This window comes from Trichomycterus rosablanca, chromosome 18, assembly GCF_030014385.1.
Source record: "Trichomycterus rosablanca isolate fTriRos1 chromosome 18, fTriRos1.hap1, whole genome shotgun sequence".
In the NCBI taxonomy this organism is placed as follows: Eukaryota; Metazoa; Chordata; class Actinopteri; order Siluriformes; family Trichomycteridae; genus Trichomycterus; species Trichomycterus rosablanca.
Window position 1 is genome coordinate 1,651,954 of NC_086005.1, and position 19,067 is coordinate 1,671,020.

The 19,067-nt window shown below is 44.8% G+C and overlaps 1 protein-coding gene across 1 annotated transcript; it reads right to left on the bottom strand.

Moving 5' to 3' along the window:
• Positions 1 to 236: 236 nt before the first annotated feature.
• csgalnact1a (chondroitin sulfate N-acetylgalactosaminyltransferase 1a) lies at positions 237 to 18,471 on the bottom strand. The gene is made up of 7 exons (XM_063014343.1): positions 17,786 to 18,471; positions 13,361 to 13,577; positions 11,324 to 11,425; positions 5,416 to 5,594; positions 4,509 to 4,603; positions 3,191 to 3,272; positions 237 to 2,254 (listed from the first exon to the last, which is right to left on the bottom strand). Exons 1-7 carry the CDS (start codon positions 18,438 to 18,440, stop codon positions 1,965 to 1,967), a joined length of 1,620 nt encoding a protein of 539 aa, XP_062870413.1. The 5' UTR covers positions 18,441 to 18,471; the 3' UTR covers positions 237 to 1,964.
• Positions 18,472 to 19,067: the final 596 nt, after the last annotated feature.

The following is a 19,067-nucleotide window of genomic DNA, read 5'->3' on the forward strand; positions in this document are numbered from 1 at the left end:
AAGTGTAATTATATTGGTTTCTTGATGATGTGGTCATGATTGGGCTGCTGGTTGTGGTTTGAATACAGTTTTAATGTGCCATGTTTTGCCCCCATTTAAAAGCTTTAGTTTAGCCTTGATTTGCTAGTTTACAAGCTTCAGACGAGTCGATCGAATCCAACTGTTGCTCTCAGACTTTGGGCGCTTATAAAACATGATATTTATTTATATATAAAACTGAAAAATGTGCTCATGTGTGAGTGCATGATGTTTAATGAGACAATCTGGGACAAGGTGCTAGTTAGCTCATCACATAAACACTGCAAGAAATCGTAGCTAGCGGACATTCGAAGGGACAAACGAAGCCAGCTAGATTCCAAACTCAGGATCGAACACGAAACCCTGGAGCTGTGCCGCACAACACTACTCAATGTATGTCCACGAAAATACAGCTGCTTTTATTTAGTGCTGCTGTTCCTCAGAAGTCCAAAAGATGGCAGTCTAATATAGTCATATAGTTCACAATCTTCATGAAAACGATCTTCAGTCAGAACCTGCACATGCTTTCACCTCAAACCCTCCAGCAATTCTCTAATAAATCCACATCAAACTGTCGAGAAGGAAGAAAAAACATGATGTTTGGGGTGATGTGTGTAGATCTGCTCCCAGCTGCTCACACCTCCTAATTTCTAATAAAATAAAGTCACATTTTTATTACTTTTAACAAAGTAAACGTCAATAATATAAGAAAAGAGTTCAATAATGTCTCTTACTGCACACACTGCACTCTATTGGGTGCTTTTGGAAAAGCAGGAGGAAATCATAATACCCAGAGTTAGGGTTGCCAACCGTCCCGTAAAATACGGAATCGTTCCTTATTTGGAAACTAAACGCGGTGTTCCATATTGAACTGATAAGGAACGTGCTTTGTTCTGTATTTTTATCAATAAGAAAGAAATGCAGCAGATTAGACTGAGACAGGGTGATGTGTATGAAACAGAAGGAAACTGTAGCTACCGTGAAAATTAGAAAGCGTTTGGTTATTATTTTAAGTAATATTTACTTTTAGTCTTAGTAATGCCGCGTGTGCGCAGGCATATCAGCATAACAACCTGTTTATTACGCCACTGTTTGAGTAGCACAGTGGGCAGAGCGCATCGCGCATGTTTTTACCCCTTAGGTTCGAATCCGGCTTAGGGCGAAACTAAAGTAACACAGGCCGGCGCTATGGGGCGGTGGGGTGGGCATTGTCCGGGCATTGAACCGGGGCTGCATGTCAGTGTGAAGATGGATTATGTAAAAATGTTGTTTGCACTATTGAGAATAAAATGTTACATGATGTTTTTTACGCGTGTTGTTTTGCCTAAAATATGGTTCTGATTTATTATTATAAAGAATGAAGATAATAAATGTTAAACAGCCTAAATAAAACATTTTGATAATGTTCCTATGACGGTGTGAGACCCGTTATATTTTTTATAGGTGCAACCCTAACCACCCGCTCCCGCTCAGGTAAACACCCGCCATCCCATTTCCAGTTCTGAAAGTTGGGAACCCTACCCAGAGTACCTGGAGTCGAGTCAGCCAACAGCTCAAAAGAATCAAACACGGATTCCTGGAACTGTGCAGCACTAACACTAATGTTCTGCACCAGTGAATATGCCTTCTTTATACACAGGCTGCTGTGGCTCCAGGACATGATGGTCTAACGTAGTGAACTAGAGCACGCTGTACTGGAAAAGCACATGAACACCACTGCAGGGATCGTACACGTTTCTGTTTTTGAGGAGATGTTAGGCTACATGTTTGGGATGGCACACGTAATTTAGCTCCTAATGACTCTAGCTGCAGGCACTCAGTCGTGTAGCTCAGGCGTGTAGCTCAGGCATGTAGCTCAGGCGATGCGCCACCTCGCTGGCATGAGTATCCAGTCAGGGTGTTCCGTATGGATTCCGTAGGTACGAGTGAGCAGCGTGTCTCGTCTTTCAGGCCTTCTTGGATCCACCGTGCTGTTTCTGTTTGCGCAGGTGAGCCTCGATCTCGTGTCGGAACAGCAGCATGCCCAGCTGGCCGTGCGACGCCTCGTTCATGGCTTTGGACTGCATGCACATCTTGTACTGCTCGGGCTGCAGCTCGTCGGCGCAGCGCTTCTCGTGCCACAGGTGGAACAGGCCGCGGGACGGGGCGCGGACCACCAGCAGGTTGCTGTGCAGGTACTTCCTGTAGAGGTGTACGTCCTCGCCGCCCCAGCCTTTAATGTCCACGTCGAATCCGCCTAAGGTGAACAGGAGAGGGTAAACAGTCTGATTGATTTTATTACATCTATGAGGCTTCTGTTCTCTTTGGAAAAATCTACAGACAGACAGGGTTGTGGTGGGTCCAGTACCACCTGGTCTATTGCATGCTTGAGCCCCACATCAATTTCTTTATAAACCATTAAGTGTTTATCTTACACTGAGAAGGTTCTGAAAATGTTTGCAGATCCTTTACTGTCACCTCCACCAGCGATCAACGTTGGGCTTTTGGTGTAAACTTTGCAGGACGTTCACTTCTTCTATTTATTTAGTTTTCTTTCTTTTCATCCAATCTGGTTGTGAGCAATTGGGACTTATATCTCTCTCAACACTGCCCCCACCCCCATGCCCAATCAAGAAGGGCCGAGGCTGTTACACACCCCTACGACAGTCAGTGATCGCTTCTTTTCACCTGTCAGGGGTGGCGTCTCACAGAGCATATTATTGTGTATGGACACTCACATATTCGTGATCTGCAGGTGCCTCGCAATGACTGAAGTGGAACCCTGGGCACCCATTGTCCCTCCCCCTGCAGGCAGACAGCCTGACAATCGTGTGTCTGTGTAGGCGTCTGGCCGGCTGATAGCAGAGCTTGGATTGGAACTCGGATCTCAGCACACACAGAAATTCAGTTATGTTGACCCGGCCGTGTCTGAGGGAGGGTAGTTCAACATGGGTTCACATTGCTGCTGCAGAAAGGCGACCTCTGCTGGTTGGTTAATGCACCTGCACGAGAGGTGAATGATTCTCAGGATCCACCGCTGGCAGGTGAAAAGAAGAACTCGTATCGAAGGAGGCGAGTGCTGTTCTGCGGCTCTTCATGCCCAGGGCAGGGGTGGTACAAGTGGCAAAGGAGTTATAATCGGGATTTGGAAGTGACTAGATTAGGAGAAAAGGGGGGAATGAATAATAATTACCTATGTTGATGAAATCTGATCTGTACTGACAGGTCATCCCGAAGCCAAAGTCCCGCCAGAAACCCGTATCCTTCTTAATCACCTGCACACAGAACATCACACCTTTATTATTATTATACATTCTTTTTTACTCAGTAATCTTACATATTAGTCAGTGCCACCATGTTCCACTTATAAAGTAAACAACAGCTACCTGCCTGGGAGGGCAAGGGCTAACTCGTGCTCTGTTACTGATTGATAGGGAGACAGGAAAACTGAAGCATGGCTATAAAAAGTGTAAACCATCTATATACTTTGTTCCATTTAAATATAAAACCTCATAACCATAAAAGAATCCCAGTGTTTTTATTGATCCACTGACTGTCGGTACATCTGAAACGAGCTCGGCTATGTTTTTCTTCGCATTATAAAGTTCCAGGTTTCATTTATTCATGCAGCGGCGGACTGTGTTATGTGACAATGGATTTCTGAAGTACTCCAGAGCCCAAATGGCAACGTTTTGCGTCCTGTAGCTGCCAACATTCAGTTTAAAACAATGATGCTTACCTACAAAGCTACCTTAGAGAACTCATAAGACCTCCGAGCCACTAGTCTTGTTCGTCTTGATCCTCCACCCAGAACTCAAGGAAGACGAGCATCGAGGAAACGATACCTGTGTTCTAACAGGGTTTTTAGCAGGTTTGTATTACTGGACTGTTGTCTACTTTAACTAGAGTAGGGAAATGTTTACTGTGGAAGCACTTAATGCACAAAATGTAAATGTATCACAGTAGGATGACAGTTTTTCATGCAATGCCGTCTGAAGGATTGAAGGACGTGCACTTTTGCCCTTAACAGACTAATTTCTCTGGTTTCCTTGAGTCTTTTCACAATATCATGCACGGTAGATGGTGATAGATAAGCCACTTATCCTAATGGACAGGGTGCCAGTCCATCACAGGGCAGACACACAAACACATTCACACACACCTGAACACACTCGCACATCTAAGGGCAATTTTAGTAGCTCCAATTTACCTGACTGCATGTCTGTAGGAGGAAACCTTACACGGACACGAGGAGAACTTGCAAACTCCACACAGAAAGGACCACTCCTTCTGGGATCTGAACCCAGGATCATCTGTCATGTTAGTAGATGGTCACAGTTATTTGAATGAATGAGTTGAATGAATGAAACCCTAATTTCTGATTGGTTGACATGTTTATATTAGGTCTGTTACATCTTAAGTCCAACAGTGAACTTTTAAAATAGATAATGGTGTAATTTTAATGCTGATGGTACGTATGGCTCCATCCAAGCTGATTAAAGGTTCATTACCAGTTGTTGCTCTACGGGCGGGACGTGATCGCTGCCTCCGTAAATCACAGCCGGATTGTACTGACTGAACAGAATGGGATAAAACACCTTCTTCCCTGTAAGAGACACAAATATAAAGATCCGTCATCATCTTCATCTCAGTGATGCTGCACTACTGAAGCTCTGAAGGGAGCGGCGTTTCCTGCTCAAACCCAAAGCGAGAGCAATTCGATTAGTCGTACAAATCAGCCACATTAACTGATTACTGAACCAAACATGACCTTTATTTGAATAATATAATAAATGATACCGTTTACATGCTGAATTAAATAATCAGATTACACTGTGCATGCAAACACACTTAACTAACCGTATCAGAACTGCACTCACACCTCAAACAAGTGGTATTAAATCTATACAGTGTTTCTTATTGTTACCACCTCTTTATCCTGTTCAGGGTCGTGGTGGTTCTAACTTCCCCTAGAATCACTGGACGTGATGCTGTAACACACCTCGAACAGGATGCCAATCAATCACTATACATTCTCTAGGCTTATCAACCATTATAAGAGAAGACTCAGTGCTCAGAAAATATGCAGTGGAAGCTCAGTGGTTACGGTACTTGACTAGTAATCAGAAGGTTGCCGGTTCAAGCCCGACCACTGCCAAGTTGCCACTGTTGGGCCCCTGGGCAAGGCTCTCAGCCCTTTAATTGCTTAAATTTTACTCAATGATAACTGCAAGCCGCTTTGGATAACAGAGTCTGCCAGATTGTGAAAATGTAGGTGGTAATCGGCAGGTCACTGGTTCAAGCCCCAACACTGCCACGTTGCCCCCTGTGCAAGGCCCATAACCCTCAATTGCTTGCATTCGATGCCCATGCCATGAAGGTAAATATAATGCCGGGTCTGATTCGGGCTCCTCGTACCTGGCTGCGTGTTGAGACGGCAGCTGTTGAGGAAGTCGGCGGTGAAGACGATGTCGACGTCGCAGAAGAACATCAGAACGTTTCCTCCCTTCCACGCCCGGGCGCCGACGTCCAAACCGCGGCCTCGAGAAAACTCCTCGTTCAGGTGGATCAGCGTGAAGTTCCGGAAATTCAGCTCTCTGAGAGAGGAAAGAGTTAAACGTTACGTCTGCACAACGTGAGCTCTATAAAGACATGAAGAAAAGCTTCAATCAGCAGCTCTGAGATGAACCGCAACATCCACTGATCATCAGGGCTCAGCAATACAAACGCTGTCATCTTTTAACTGAACAGGCACAAATTCCCACACACACTCACTTTCTTAAACACTTATCCAATGTAGGGTTGCGGGGGGAGCTGGAGCCCGAGCTTTTCAATGGGGGCAAGGCACACAGTAACACCATGGATGGGGCACCAGTACACACACACACATTCACTTATAGGGCAATTCAGTGTCTCCAATTAACCTGACTGCATGTTTTTGTACTGTGGAAGGAAACCCACACAGACACGGGAAGAACATGCAAACTCCACACAGAAAGGACCCGGACCTTCTTGCTGTGAGGTGACAGTGCTACCCACCGAGCCACCGTGCCACCCCAATTCCCAAACACACACAGGTGTAATAAATCATATAAGGAAACAATATGCTTCCAACTGTGCAGCAAGAGTTTAGGGAAGGCCCTTGCCTGTTCCAACATGACTGCAAAGTCTATAAAGAATGAAAGTGAACAGCTTTGGAATGAACCGGAACACCGACTGAGCCTTTCTTGAGTAACATCAGCGTCCAGCCGTACAAGTGCTGTCATCTTTTGTACTACTGAACGGGCACAAATTCCCACACACAGACACACTTCAAAGTCTGGTGAGAAGCTTCTCAGAAGAGATCACACATCTGTTCTTGAAACAGGACGTCCGACAAGCTCACGATCAGGCGTCCAAATACTTTAGGCTCAGTATATAAGATATGATTTGATACAGACGGGTGGAAGTAAGACACCCGGCTCTCAGGAAGCCCTGCCATAAGCACTTAATGTATACAGTGATCCCTCACTTATCGCGGGTGTTACGTTCCAGGACCACCCGCGATAAGTGAAAATCCGCGAAGTAGCGACGCTATATCTATTTTAATATTTATACATTATTTTAGTAGTTATACACTATTTTAAGTTTTTATAAACCCTCCCCACTCACTTATACACTACATAACACTTTCCCATTCCCTTAATAACCTTTCCCACTGTACCTGTTTCTTTTAAAACACTCCTTAAATGTTCATACATACTGTACACTAAAAGTGTTTTAAACTCTTAAACCTAGATACGTAATTTTTAAAATTTGATCAGCGACTGGTATACAGAGCAGCATTCTCTGGTTGGTTGCTTTCCATCAGTCAACCAATCATGTGTTGTTTACAATCTCACGTCGGCAAGTAGCGTCTCAAGCGGCCGCTGGGTAGGTCCTACTTTGCGTTTTTGGTGTGTACAGTATTCATTCTACGCATGTGAAGAACGAGTACCGCAAAAACCAGCGAAACAGCGAAAATACCGCAATAAATATTTTACACTAATATTTAAGTGAAAACCCGCGAAACAGCGAGTCTGCGAAAAGCGAACCGCGAAGTAGCGAGGGACCACTGTACTACGTTTAGGTTCCGTGTTTCAGTTCTAATAAAACACAGCGTGACATTTTCTCCACACACAAACAGCATCACTGTAAATGTTTATTAAAGTCATAATGGTGTTTATTGCTTTGAATCAGAGTGCATGCTGGGAATTGAGTTCAGGAATGAACCCATACAGTCCCCTGTGGAGATGTTAGACCAGCACTGACTGTGTGTATGTGTGTAACAGGACTAAAGCAATCACTCAGATTAACTCCTTTACCCCAAAACGAACCAGTATCACAAAAGTATTCGGACACCTGACTATAAGCAAACTGTTTGTGACCTCTGTGTGACCTTTTCCCTTCTGAGACGGCTTTGAAGCGTGTCTGTGTATGGGAATTTGTGCCTGTTCAGTCGAAAGATCAGCATTTGCATGGCTGAGCACCGACGTTACTCAAAAAAGGCTCAGTCGGTGTTCCGATTCATTCCAGAGCAATTCACTTTCCATGTCTTAATAGAGCTGCTTTGTGCACAGGGGAACAGTCATACTAGAACAGGACAGGACCTTCCCTAAACTGTTGCTGCATATTGTAGGCATATTGTTTCCTTTATATGATGTATGTATACGGCTGAGCGCTGTTGTTAATCAGGAAAGCCACGGTCAGTGTTCCGGTTCATTCCAAAGCTGTCTTTATAGAGCTTCCTTAGGGGCATCAGCATACTAGAACAGGAAAGGACCTTCCCTGAACTGTTGCTGCAAAGCTTGAAGCATGTGATTTCCTTTATATAATTGATTTATTACACCTGTCTGTGTGTGGGAATTTGTGCCAATTCAGTCAAAAGATGACAGCATTTGTTACCCAAAAAGGCTCAGTCGAAGTTCCGATTCATTCCAAAGCAATTCACTTTCCATGTCTTAATAGATCTGCATTGTGCACAGGGGAGCGGTCATGCTGGAAGAAGCAAGGGCCTTCCTTAAACTGTTGCTGCAAAGCTGGAAGCATTGGTTTCCTTTATATAAACGATTTATTAGACCTGTTAGTGACTGTTGTGGCTGAAACACGTGAATTCGATCATTAGAAGTGGGCGTCCCAATACTTTTGTCCATGTTGAGTATTTAGCCTGAGCTGAGTCACCCCCCCTGTACACGTGCCAGGTTCTGTTAACAGCGCTGATCCCTGGAGCCAATATTTAGTGGAATTAGTGGTTTGAGAAGGAATTAGATCAAATCCCGCAGAACATGGTGATCATGTGGTAGGATCTCGGGTTTGGGCCAGAATATTACAGAAGAGCGGTTCTGTGGATTTGTACGATGTGTGATGTGGCCTCTAACAGCTCAGAAGTATTGGGACACCCAATTTAATATTTTTAATTCATGTGTTTCAGCCACAACAATTCCTAACAGGTGTAACAAATCAATCTTTTGACTAAATGGGCACAAGTTCCCACAGACATGCTTCCAAGTCTTGTGAGAAGCAGATTTAAATAAACTTCAGTGGCAAGTCACACATTTACTTGCTTACTCTCACCTGCGGAAAATCCACCTTCTGCATAGTTTCGAAAGGTACCCAGAGTACCCAGACATTGGGGATTAACCCACCCTAACAACTCTGGTGCTGTATGTGGAAGCATGGTAGTACGCTACGTGGCAGCAGTTGAGGGTGTTGCACACACATAAGTCTCGATGACCTGGGTTCTTTCCTTCCTGTCTGTGAGAGGTTTAGATTTTGAGGGTTCCCTGTGTCCGTGTGCAGCATTTTGTTTGATTTTTAGGTACTCGTGTTTACTTTTACCTTATGAAGGCATGCAGAAGGTGGAATATGTAGAATATGCTAACGGAATTTTGTGTCTAGCCACGCTAACAAGTGTTAATTAGTGCAATATGTTGCACTATGATTAAGGTCCTGCCTAATTCATGGTCCATGAAATGAGCCGTTTCTCGTGTAATACTCAATTTGCTGTGGAATTCAATATTTAAGGTTTGTGTTTAGCGATTTAACGATTTCCATTCACATGAAAGATGAGGCGTCCTAGCAATCATATGATAATTAAGTCAGTGTAAGAGACTTTTCTGTGATGTAGTGTGATGTGCTGATGTCTGATGTGTGTGTTTACATATTGAGGCATTTTGTCAATATAAAAGTATGTTTCTCTACACACGTGATCATCTCTGTGCTGCACCTCAAAAGAACAAACCAGTAAAGTATTCTGCTCCCCATCGTTTATCTATGTACAGTTTATTTCCTTCTTTATAAACTCAGTGTTAGATTTTAGTTACGCTTATGTCACTTATGGTATCACTATGGTATGACTAGTATTTCTGCCGCTTATGAGCTGATGAGCTGATAATGCAGTTCTGAAGGTTGTTTTGGCTAGTTTTGTTCTTGTTGATCAAAACTGTCCTTCTCTCTAAAACTTTCTCATGGATTTTAGCCTTCACACACACACACACACACACACATACTTTTCTGGTCTTTATAAAAACTCTGGTTTCTTTCAATAAACTAAGGCATTCATACTTTAACTTGGTGTCTGGTCTGGGTGCTTTCCTCGTGCACGAGATTCAACGAATGATTCTTCTCCTGGTTAAGTTCTAGTCTAGTTTAAGGCACAGGACTTTGAATGACTTTTGAGAAACTACCTAACAAATGTTAATACCTAACACTCAGCAACTCTAAAGACGCTCAATTACACCAGCAATCCTACAGCAATTTAGTTAGCAATCGGTTAGACAAAATGTCCAAGATGTGAAAGTGTAAAGCAGCAAGTATTTTCGTCTTTCATCTATTAAGGTAGCTGTGCTGTGTATAGTAGCTTCCATTTATTCTATCATTTATTTTATGAGTGTCATTTAATGACTGATGTGAAATGTGGCTCTTTTCTTTACAAATCAGTGAAATCTGGTTTTTGAAAAATGAGGTCGAGGATATTAAGCGAAATTTCCCGTAAATTTAGTAGGGCACAAATTATAATGCTAAAAAGTGTCTTGATAAGTACAAAACACACAGAACACTCGGTGGTGCAGCGGTTTAATGCTCTAGCCCACCAATACTGAGATCTAACGTTGAGTTCAAACGCTGAGTTTGAAGACATCTCACACGACTGGCTGTGCGTATGTAGGGGATGGATGTGTATCGAGCAGGGGTTCCTCAGTGACGTGTGTAATACTGCACATTTTGAGAGGTCGGTGGAGTTGGAGGGGGGTTATGACAGTCTGCGGCCCTCCTTGATGGGGGGTAAGGGACTGCAGGAGCAGGAAAAAAAATAACATATGACTAGATTAGTGAGGAAAAGACAGAAAACAAAAGACGGTGTTTGCTTTTTCACCGGTACTCTGGCTGGAGTAACTGGCGAGTGTTCAGCATCTCGTCTCCTCTCTGCTTTCAGAGCAGCAGAAATTATTCATGGTTATTGATCCTCACTCGTGGGTTTCACTCTGTGTGAACCGGAGACGAAAAGTTTCCTCTGAACGGACACGAGATCACACGGCATCATTTATGAGAGAGCTCCAGAACTGGGTGAGCCAGTGAGTCTGCGCTATAAATTAATCATGCACGGTGGGGTGTGTTCAGTTTCTCAATCAAGTCTGATGTGTGTGTGTGTGTGTGTGTGTACATCGACAGACGACCTTTTGTAAAATCCTATAATGGATCCTGATGCCATTACACTCAACGACTCTGGAGCTGTTACCTGAACAGATAAGATTCGCTGTACACACACAGATGTTGACTATACAGCTTTTTTTTTTTTCTCTTCCTGCTGCTCCTGTATGTACTAGGGGGCGCTACAGCACATCATTCAGGTTCTTGGCACAGTTTTAATGCCGGATGCCCTGCGACTGGCCGATAACATTATTGTGATCCCCCCATCCCCTTCACCAACCGGACATTAGCCAATCATGTCCGTACAGGTGCCCGACTGGCCGATAGCAGAGATTCTGAGAAACTGAAGGATAGAATAAATAGAAGCTATGATACACGGCACAGCCTTAATAGTCGAATGTAAACCTAGAACATCCAGCGATTGTGCCAGGCTTCATGTTCTGTCTCAAATATCAAAATTCTCGTCCTTGTTTTGACCACCCCCCCAACCACACACACACACACACACACAAACACAGAATTGGTTGTTATTTTTCCAAACTCAGTTACGCAAGTCGTGTTTTTATCTGCTTTACAATTTTTGTCTAACCGATTGCTAACTGAATTGCCGTAGGATTGCAGTAAACGTGAGGCTAAACACAAACCTTAAAGTTTGGATTACCTGGACGTGTTCTCTAACATCCCTTTGACCTCGTTCATCTGGTCTCGCCCGAAGTACACGACGGTGAGGTGAACTCGTCCATCTTGCTTAATACACACCTCTCTGAAAACACACACACACACACACACACACACACAATAGTGGTGTGAAATTCCAGGACTTGGAAACAGACACATTCTGATGTACGGACGCCAAATGTTCCAGCTCAGTGCCGACTCTGGATTTTTCTTTTATCTTGCTGCAGAAAAACTGCACGTGGAGATGCTGCAACCTTCACTGATTCATGAGTGAAGACTTCAGAGCATGAAGGAGGAGACAGTCAGTGTCCTCCAGACCTTCAGACGCCTGGAGACACACTGACACTTCAAAACTGGCTTCAAGCTCACAGGATCATACTGGGTCCTGGAACTGGGTACATGGTGGAAATCCAACCTGCACAAGCTACCAGTCTGGTCCGGGGCACAACACACACACTCAATTATTTACACTCACTCACACACAGGTACCATATAACATTGCCAGTCCATCTTTAGAATGACCGGTGGTCCTGAATCCACTGTGCCAAATCAGGGTCCAAGGAAGGATTCCCTGTGATGCACCTCGACCTTGATCATGAGGGATGTACACCAATCAGCCATAACATTAAAACCACCTCCTTGTTTCTACACTCTGTCCATTTTATCAACTCCACTTACCATATAGAAGCTCTTTGTAGTTCTACAATTACTGACTGTAGTCCATCTGTTTCTCTACATGCTGTGTTAGCTCCTTTTCACCCTGTTCTTCAATGGTCAGGACCCCCACAGGACCACCACAGAGCAGGTATTATTTAGGTGGTGGATGATTCTCAGCACTGCAGTGACACTGACATGGTGGTGGTGTGTTAGTGTGTGTTGTGCTGGTATGAGTGGATCAGACACAGCAGCGCTGCTGGAGTTTTCAAACACCTCACTGTCACTGCTGGACTGAGAATCGTCCACCAACCAAAAATATCCAGCCAACAGCGCCCCGTGGGCAGCGTCCTGTGACCACTGATGAAGGTCTAGAAGATCTAGAGGTCTAGAGCGACTCAACCAGCAGCAATAGATGAGCGATCGTCTCTGACTTTTATTGTGGGAATTCAAAATAACCCTTACAGATTGATACAGACAACCGGGGTAATGGTGAAAGCAAAATAATAAATTTATTGCTCAGCTGAGGACCCATCTCATAACACAGCTTTACAGGATAGAAAGGTGGATACCGTCCGCCCTATCGCAGTATTTATACCCCGCTTTACTGCCCCTTCAGGCTAACTCCTCTCAGCGACCCAGCTCAAGGCCGACTTTCCACACCAAACTTGTTTATCATCCTACAAGAACAGTCAGCTTGTTAGGAACATGGTGTACTTCCATAAGAATGCATAAGTATCAAAACTGTGTGTGCGGGGGTGCCCATGCCAAGGTCAACTTATCTCTGGACCTCAGAAACCTTCCAAACGTCTCTTCTACCCCTGCTAATCGAACTAAGAAAGCAGAAACTTGCAAATAATGCAAATAACTAATAAAATATAACATTTCCAGTCACACTTTACATCTACAAGGTGGACCGACTAGGTAGGAGTGTCTAATAGAGTGGACAGTGAGTGGACACGGTATTTAAAATATCCAGCAGCACAACACACACTAACACACCACCACGTCAGTGTCACTGCAGTGCTGAGAATCATCCACCACCTAAATAATACCTGCTCTGTAGTGGTCCTTTGGGGGTCCTGACCATTGAAGCAACAGCATGAAAGGGGGCTAACAAAGCATGCAGAGAAAAAGATGGACTACAGTCAGTAATTGTAAAACTACAAAGTGCTTCTATACGGTAAGTGGAGCTGATAAAATGGACAGTGAGTGTAGAAACGAGGAGGTGGTTTTAATGTTATGGCTGATCAGTGTTTTTTTTACCCTAAATAACACATCAATGTCGTCGAGTCCCTCTTTGACAGCCCCACCCACAGGTCAAACCCTCCTACGGTAGAGACGTACCCACGAGGAGGCGTTTTACCTGAAGTAGTGCATGAACTGTCTGAATTTGTCGGCCCTCTGTGAGAGAGGAACGATGATGTTGATGGTGCTCTGAGATGTCTCCACTCGTTCGTTCGACACCTTCATCAACGGGCCGAAGGGACGGAACAGGACGAGACGCCTGAACTCGCTTCTTTGTTCCCCGCGGAACGTCAGCTCGTACAGTGTTCCTTTATCTCTCTCTGTACGAGCCAGACCTGCAGAGCAAAGAGAAAAAACACCATATGCATTATATATTATTATTATTAAATTATACATGCAACAGTTTGGACAGCCCTGTCAAATGTTCCCAGCATTCATAGTCATATCCAATTCCCAGATCATATTTCTTCTCTACTGCAGCAGACCTTCACTCTTGACTGAGGAGGGTCTTAACTAACGCACGCCCCCTCCGACACGTGTGCAGTATGGACCGCTTCTTTTCACCTGCACCAGATGGGTTCATATGGAGATCTGTATTGTGCACTTAGAGCCATGCACCGCTCTCTATTATCCCCCGTCTCTGTGTAGCCACCATCGATCAGCCAGCAGAGGGCGTAATCCCTACGACCCTTCTTTTGATAAAGAGAAAGCAGCGTTCCCTCCATCAAACACGCTCGACTGTGTCTGTTGGATACCTGGCCAGAAAGGAACTAGCGTATTAGGCTGCTGCGCCTTGCGAACAACATACCATTGCTCTTTTGACGGGATGGGCACAAATTCCCACAGACAAGCCTTGGGGGCTTCATTGGAATTGGTTTTAAAATTCGATGTCGAACAAGCACATGTCAAACATATAAGGTGTCGGCCGCTCAGGTGGCACAACAGCATTCTGGGATCTCGAATACATCGTATCGAATATCAGCTCTGCCTGCCGGCTAAAACTGAGCGACCACATGAACAACGATTGGCCTGTTGTTCAGATATGGGCGGGACTAAGCCGGATGGGGTCTCTCTCATAACTAATGCAATTATGACCTCTGCTGGCTGATTGACGGCGCCTGCACAGAGATGGAAAAAGAGTGCTCTCAGGGTGTGTCTCTCCGTACACAACGCTGAGCTGCACTGCACTCGTCAAAGTGTAGGTGATAAGATGCATACGGCTGCTGCCCACGTGTCGGAGGGGGCGTGGGTTAGCTTCGTTCTCCTCAATCAGAGCAGGGATCGGCATTAGTGGAGAAAAAGCATGACGCAATCAGGCAATTGGACGCGCTAAAAAGGAGAAAATGCATAAACAAAAAAATATGATGGTCCTGACAGTCTGGACCTCTTCAAATTTGAGCCTGGACCTCAAAATCTGCTGTAAATATATAAGCATGTAAATGAAAACCGTACTGATCATGCAGATGAACTCAGCATCTACACCGTCACGTATTGTTCCTATTTTAGTAAACAGCCTCAATCAGAGGAAGTGAGGGAGGATGCTAGCGACATGGAGGACACTTGCACATTCACGTTCGCTCTTCCTGTTAGCTTCTGATGCTCTCGGCGTGTTCTTCCTGAGCTGATCTGTTCCAGCGTTTGTCCGTTAATGGTTTCAAGTTGGAAGAAAGTACTAGACCCAGATCACTCCAACTGGGAATCGAACCCACCACACCCACCACACCGAGCCACCGCACAGTGTTAATCAATCGAGCTAAAGCTGTAATATCTGACGTCAACACTTGTCTAAGGATTAGAAGAGAAAATCGGACTGGAACCCCTGACAGGTTCAGCTCGCTCAGGTTCAGCTCGCTCAGGTTCAGCTTGCTCAGGTTCAGCTCGCTCAGGTTCAGCTCAGCGTGTCCTCACGTGTCAGTGTGATTTTTTTCTTTCTGTTTCAGACCTTCAGAATATTTCACTCAGCATTAGCTTTAACTTAACTTTAGCGCTTCTTCCCTAACAGACGTGATTTTGTTTATCCGTCACTCATTTTTCTTTCCACCCGGTCACACCGAATAAACTAAAGAAGATAATAAAGGGAAGGCGACATTATTTATATATTTTTTTACAAATAAATTTTTTTTTCTTTATGCATTTTCTCCCCTTTTTAGTGTGTCCAATTGCCCCATTGCATCATGCTTCCTCTCCACCAATGCCGATCCCCGCTCTGATTGAGGAGAACGAAGCTAACCCACGCCCCCTCCGACACGTGGGCAGCAGCCGTATGCATCTTATCACCCGCACTTTGACGAGTGCAGTGCGGATCAGCCCTGTGTACGGACAGACGCACCCTGAGAGCACTCTTTTCCCGTCTCTGTGCAGGCGCCATCAATCAGCCAGCAGAGGTCGTAATTGCACCAGTCATGGGAGAGAGACCCCATCCGGCTTAGTCCCGCCCATATCTGAACAACAGGCCAATCGTCGTTCATGTGGTCGCTCAGCCTCAGACGGCAGGCAGAGCCGAGACTCGATACGATGTATTCCAGATCCCAGCTCTGGTTTCAGCGTGTGTTTTTACCGCTGCGCCACCTGAGAGGCTATCCCATCTTATCTTATCTAAGCTTATTTCTTACCCCATCTTGTCTTATCCAATCGTATCTAATTCCATCTCATCTAAGCCTATCTCTTATCCCATCTCATCTTATATTTTATCTTATCTTATATATTATCTTATATCTTATTTTATCCCATCTTATCTTATCCTAATTCTATCCTAATTTGATCATTTCCAGTTCCCATCTACGATTTCTCTGCCGCTTACCCCACCGGTTTGTGTAAGGTCAAGCGTAAAGCCGCTTCTTTACACCAGCCAGCAGCGGATTCTCACACAGAGCCGGACGCCAGAGAGTCGTGTTCCCTCAGTATTTGTGCTAGCAGCTTTACTAAAACGTCCTGTTATTATTTTTGTCAGCTGTTCAGATGAACAAGGCTTAAGAAATGTAGATTCAGTGCTCGTCTGATTCCTCACAAACCCTCCATTGTGAAGCGGAGAGCGGAGAATGGAGAGGGGCCCGAATAATTACACCATCAGATCAAAGCTGAGAGGTTCAGAGGGGAAGTGAGGAGAAGTGGTTCAGAATTAAAGCACTTAAATACATTTTTCTGAGATCTTTACTGGAATGAATCAGTGGTTTCTGTACTCTGTTATTTAGGTGTTGGTGACCCTGGTGTGTAACCCCGTCATGTAGTGTTTATGAGTGTGTGCAGTACAGCAGCTGGATTTGTTTCTCACCGAGATTAAACACAATGCCTGCGCTACAGGATTTCCTGCTCAGAAACAAACTGCTTTTGTCTGAAAACGACTCTTGTTGTTTTTTTCCGCAGCACTAATGCACAGATGTATGATACTACAACAGAGACGGAGTGAAATTTAATGTGGCACCAAAAATCATTTAACTTTAAATTTAAACCCAGCAGAGATTCTGTGGTGGTGTCGTTTAGGTCGTTGATTTTCCTACTAATTATTTTGTTTGGGTGCATCCAAAAAGCGCTATTATTATTATCGACCAATCAGTGTCTAAAATGCACACATTCATTTCAATAGATGCCAGCAACTATTATACACCGATCAGCCATAACATTAAAACCACCTCCTTGTTTCTACACTCACTGTCCATGTTATCAGCTCCACTTACCATATAGAAGCACTTTGTAGTTCTACAATTACTGACTGTAGTCCATCTGTTTCTCTACATACCTTTTTTACCTGCTTTCATGCTGTTCTTCAATGGTCAGGACCCCCACAGGACCACCACAGAGCAGGTATTATTTAGGTGGTGGATCATTCTCAGCACTGCAGTGACACTGACATGGTGCTGGTGTGTTAGTGTGTGTTGTGCTGGTATGAGTGAATTTTTAAACACCGTGTCCACTCACTGTCCACTCTATTAGACACTCCTACCTAGTCGGTCCACCTTGTAGATGTAAAGTCAGAGACGATCGCTCATCTATTGCTGCTGTTTGAGTCGGTCATCTTCTAGACCTTCGTCAGTGGTCACAGGACGCTGCCCACTGGGCGCTGTTGGCTGGATGTTTTTGATTGGTGGACGATTCTCAGTCCAGCAGTGACAGTGAGGTGTTTAAAAACTCTGATTCACTCATACCAGCACAACACACACTAACACACCACCACCATGTCAGTGTCACTGCAGTGCTGAGAATCATCCACCACCTAAATAATATCTGCTCTGTGGGGGTCCTGTGGGGGTCCTGACCATTGAAGAACAGCATGAAAGGGGGCAACAAAGCATGTAGAGAAACAGATGGACTACAGTCAGTAATTGTAGAACTACAAAGTGCTTCTATATGGTAAGTGGAGCTGATAACATGGACAGTGAGTGTAGAAACAAGGAGGTGGTTTTAATGTTATGGCTGATCATGTTTTGTTACTTCCACCTGCAAGAATTAAAATCAAACCCAAGTTGCAAATATTTAATCGAAAGTGTTAACTAAACAGCCACTTACAAAATAAACAATAGTAAATAAATAAACCTGACCCACTCACCCTCGATGAAGTCGGCCGTGTTGTAGACCTTGTTGGAGCCGCTTCTATCTCCTCTGTTGATGTTTTGTGAGTTCAGAGCGTGGACGGCGTTCTCCACCACCTCGCTAATCTCATCACGTTTATCCTTCCTCGCTGGTTTCTCCTCCGGGTGGCGGGTGAGCCCCGTCTCTAACTGATACACCCGCTGAAGAGTAAAGCTGTCGAACGGCACCACGGCGTACTCGTTGGGCAGACGAACCCCTGCAGCTATCTCCGCCCTGGACATCTGGGCGCGGAGGAAGTCGTTGAGATCGCTCGCCGCGTTGCCGACGTTCTCCTGCGGCTCCTTGGGCCGCTCGACTCGCTCCTGCAGCGCCTCCTTCAGCTCGGCGATCTGCTTCTTGAGGCTGGAGATGTGCTGCCGCTGCTGCTCCTCGCGTTCCTGGAGCAAAGCTTGGTAGCTCTCGTGGCTCGACGGCGCCAAGGGAGCAGCGTTTGGTCCGTTTGGGCTTCCCGGCCCTCCCGGAGAGCCCGGCGCACCCATCCTGGGCGAGAGCGAGAGGTCGTCGGCATGAGGGTTGCAGGTGAGGATGTAGAGGAGGGACAAGGAGCAGCAAACGAGTACCAGAGCTCCACAGAGGCGAGAGAGCCACGATAGCGTTCCTCTGCGCCACATGTTGTGCCAAATGTGATGAATCAAGCGTTTAACGTCATGCCCATGTGTAAAAACCGCAAGCTAAAGATGCTCAGATGTTTATTCGGGCTAATGCTAATGCTATCTTTAGCATAAAGCATAAACTTTAGCAACTGTCAGTCAAGAGGTCACTGATGTACCTGCTAAAGTGTTTGCAATGTTTACATTTCATAAGCACATACATTTATCTTGAGCTTTAGGCTTAAGCTGAGTAAGTTAACCACAAGCTAGCTAGCTGGTTGTCTCAGCTAATGGCTAAATTAGCTTTTTTATAAAACAGTAAACGTTTCCACAAATGTCTCTATAATTTAACATGCAACTCGCCTACCAAAATATCATCCTATACACTAAAGCTTACACTAAGCTTGCAATCATTCTGATAATTCCATGCAACATTTCTATAATAATTCTGGATATTTTTCCATGTTCGGTTCTATCTGACATGTGAACAGTGGAATAAGATCAGGGGTTACAACAATTCTAGCAAAATACTGTGTATTAGGCTGTGGCTCAGTGGTTTGGGTACTTCAGGGTCACTGGTTTAAGCCCCACTTCAACCAAGTTGCCACTTTTGGGCCTTAAACCTTCAACAACTCGCTCTGTAATTGG

What these genes read in the sequence shown, in the direction of transcription:
- csgalnact1a (XM_063014343.1), bottom strand. Translation starts at nt 18,440, where the DNA reads ATGTGGCGCAGAGGAACGCTATCGTGGCTCTCTCGCCTCTGTGGAGCT. An exon ending in CAGTTCATGCACTACTTCAG is followed by an intron (nt 11,426 to 13,360) that starts GTAAAACGCCTC and finishes GTGTGTTTTCAG; the next exon opens with AGAGGTGTGTATTAAGCAAG. An exon ending in CCGTCTCAACACGCAGCCAG is followed by an intron (nt 4,604 to 5,415) that starts GTACGAGGAGCC and finishes TGTCTCTTACAG; the next exon opens with GGAAGAAGGTGTTTTATCCC.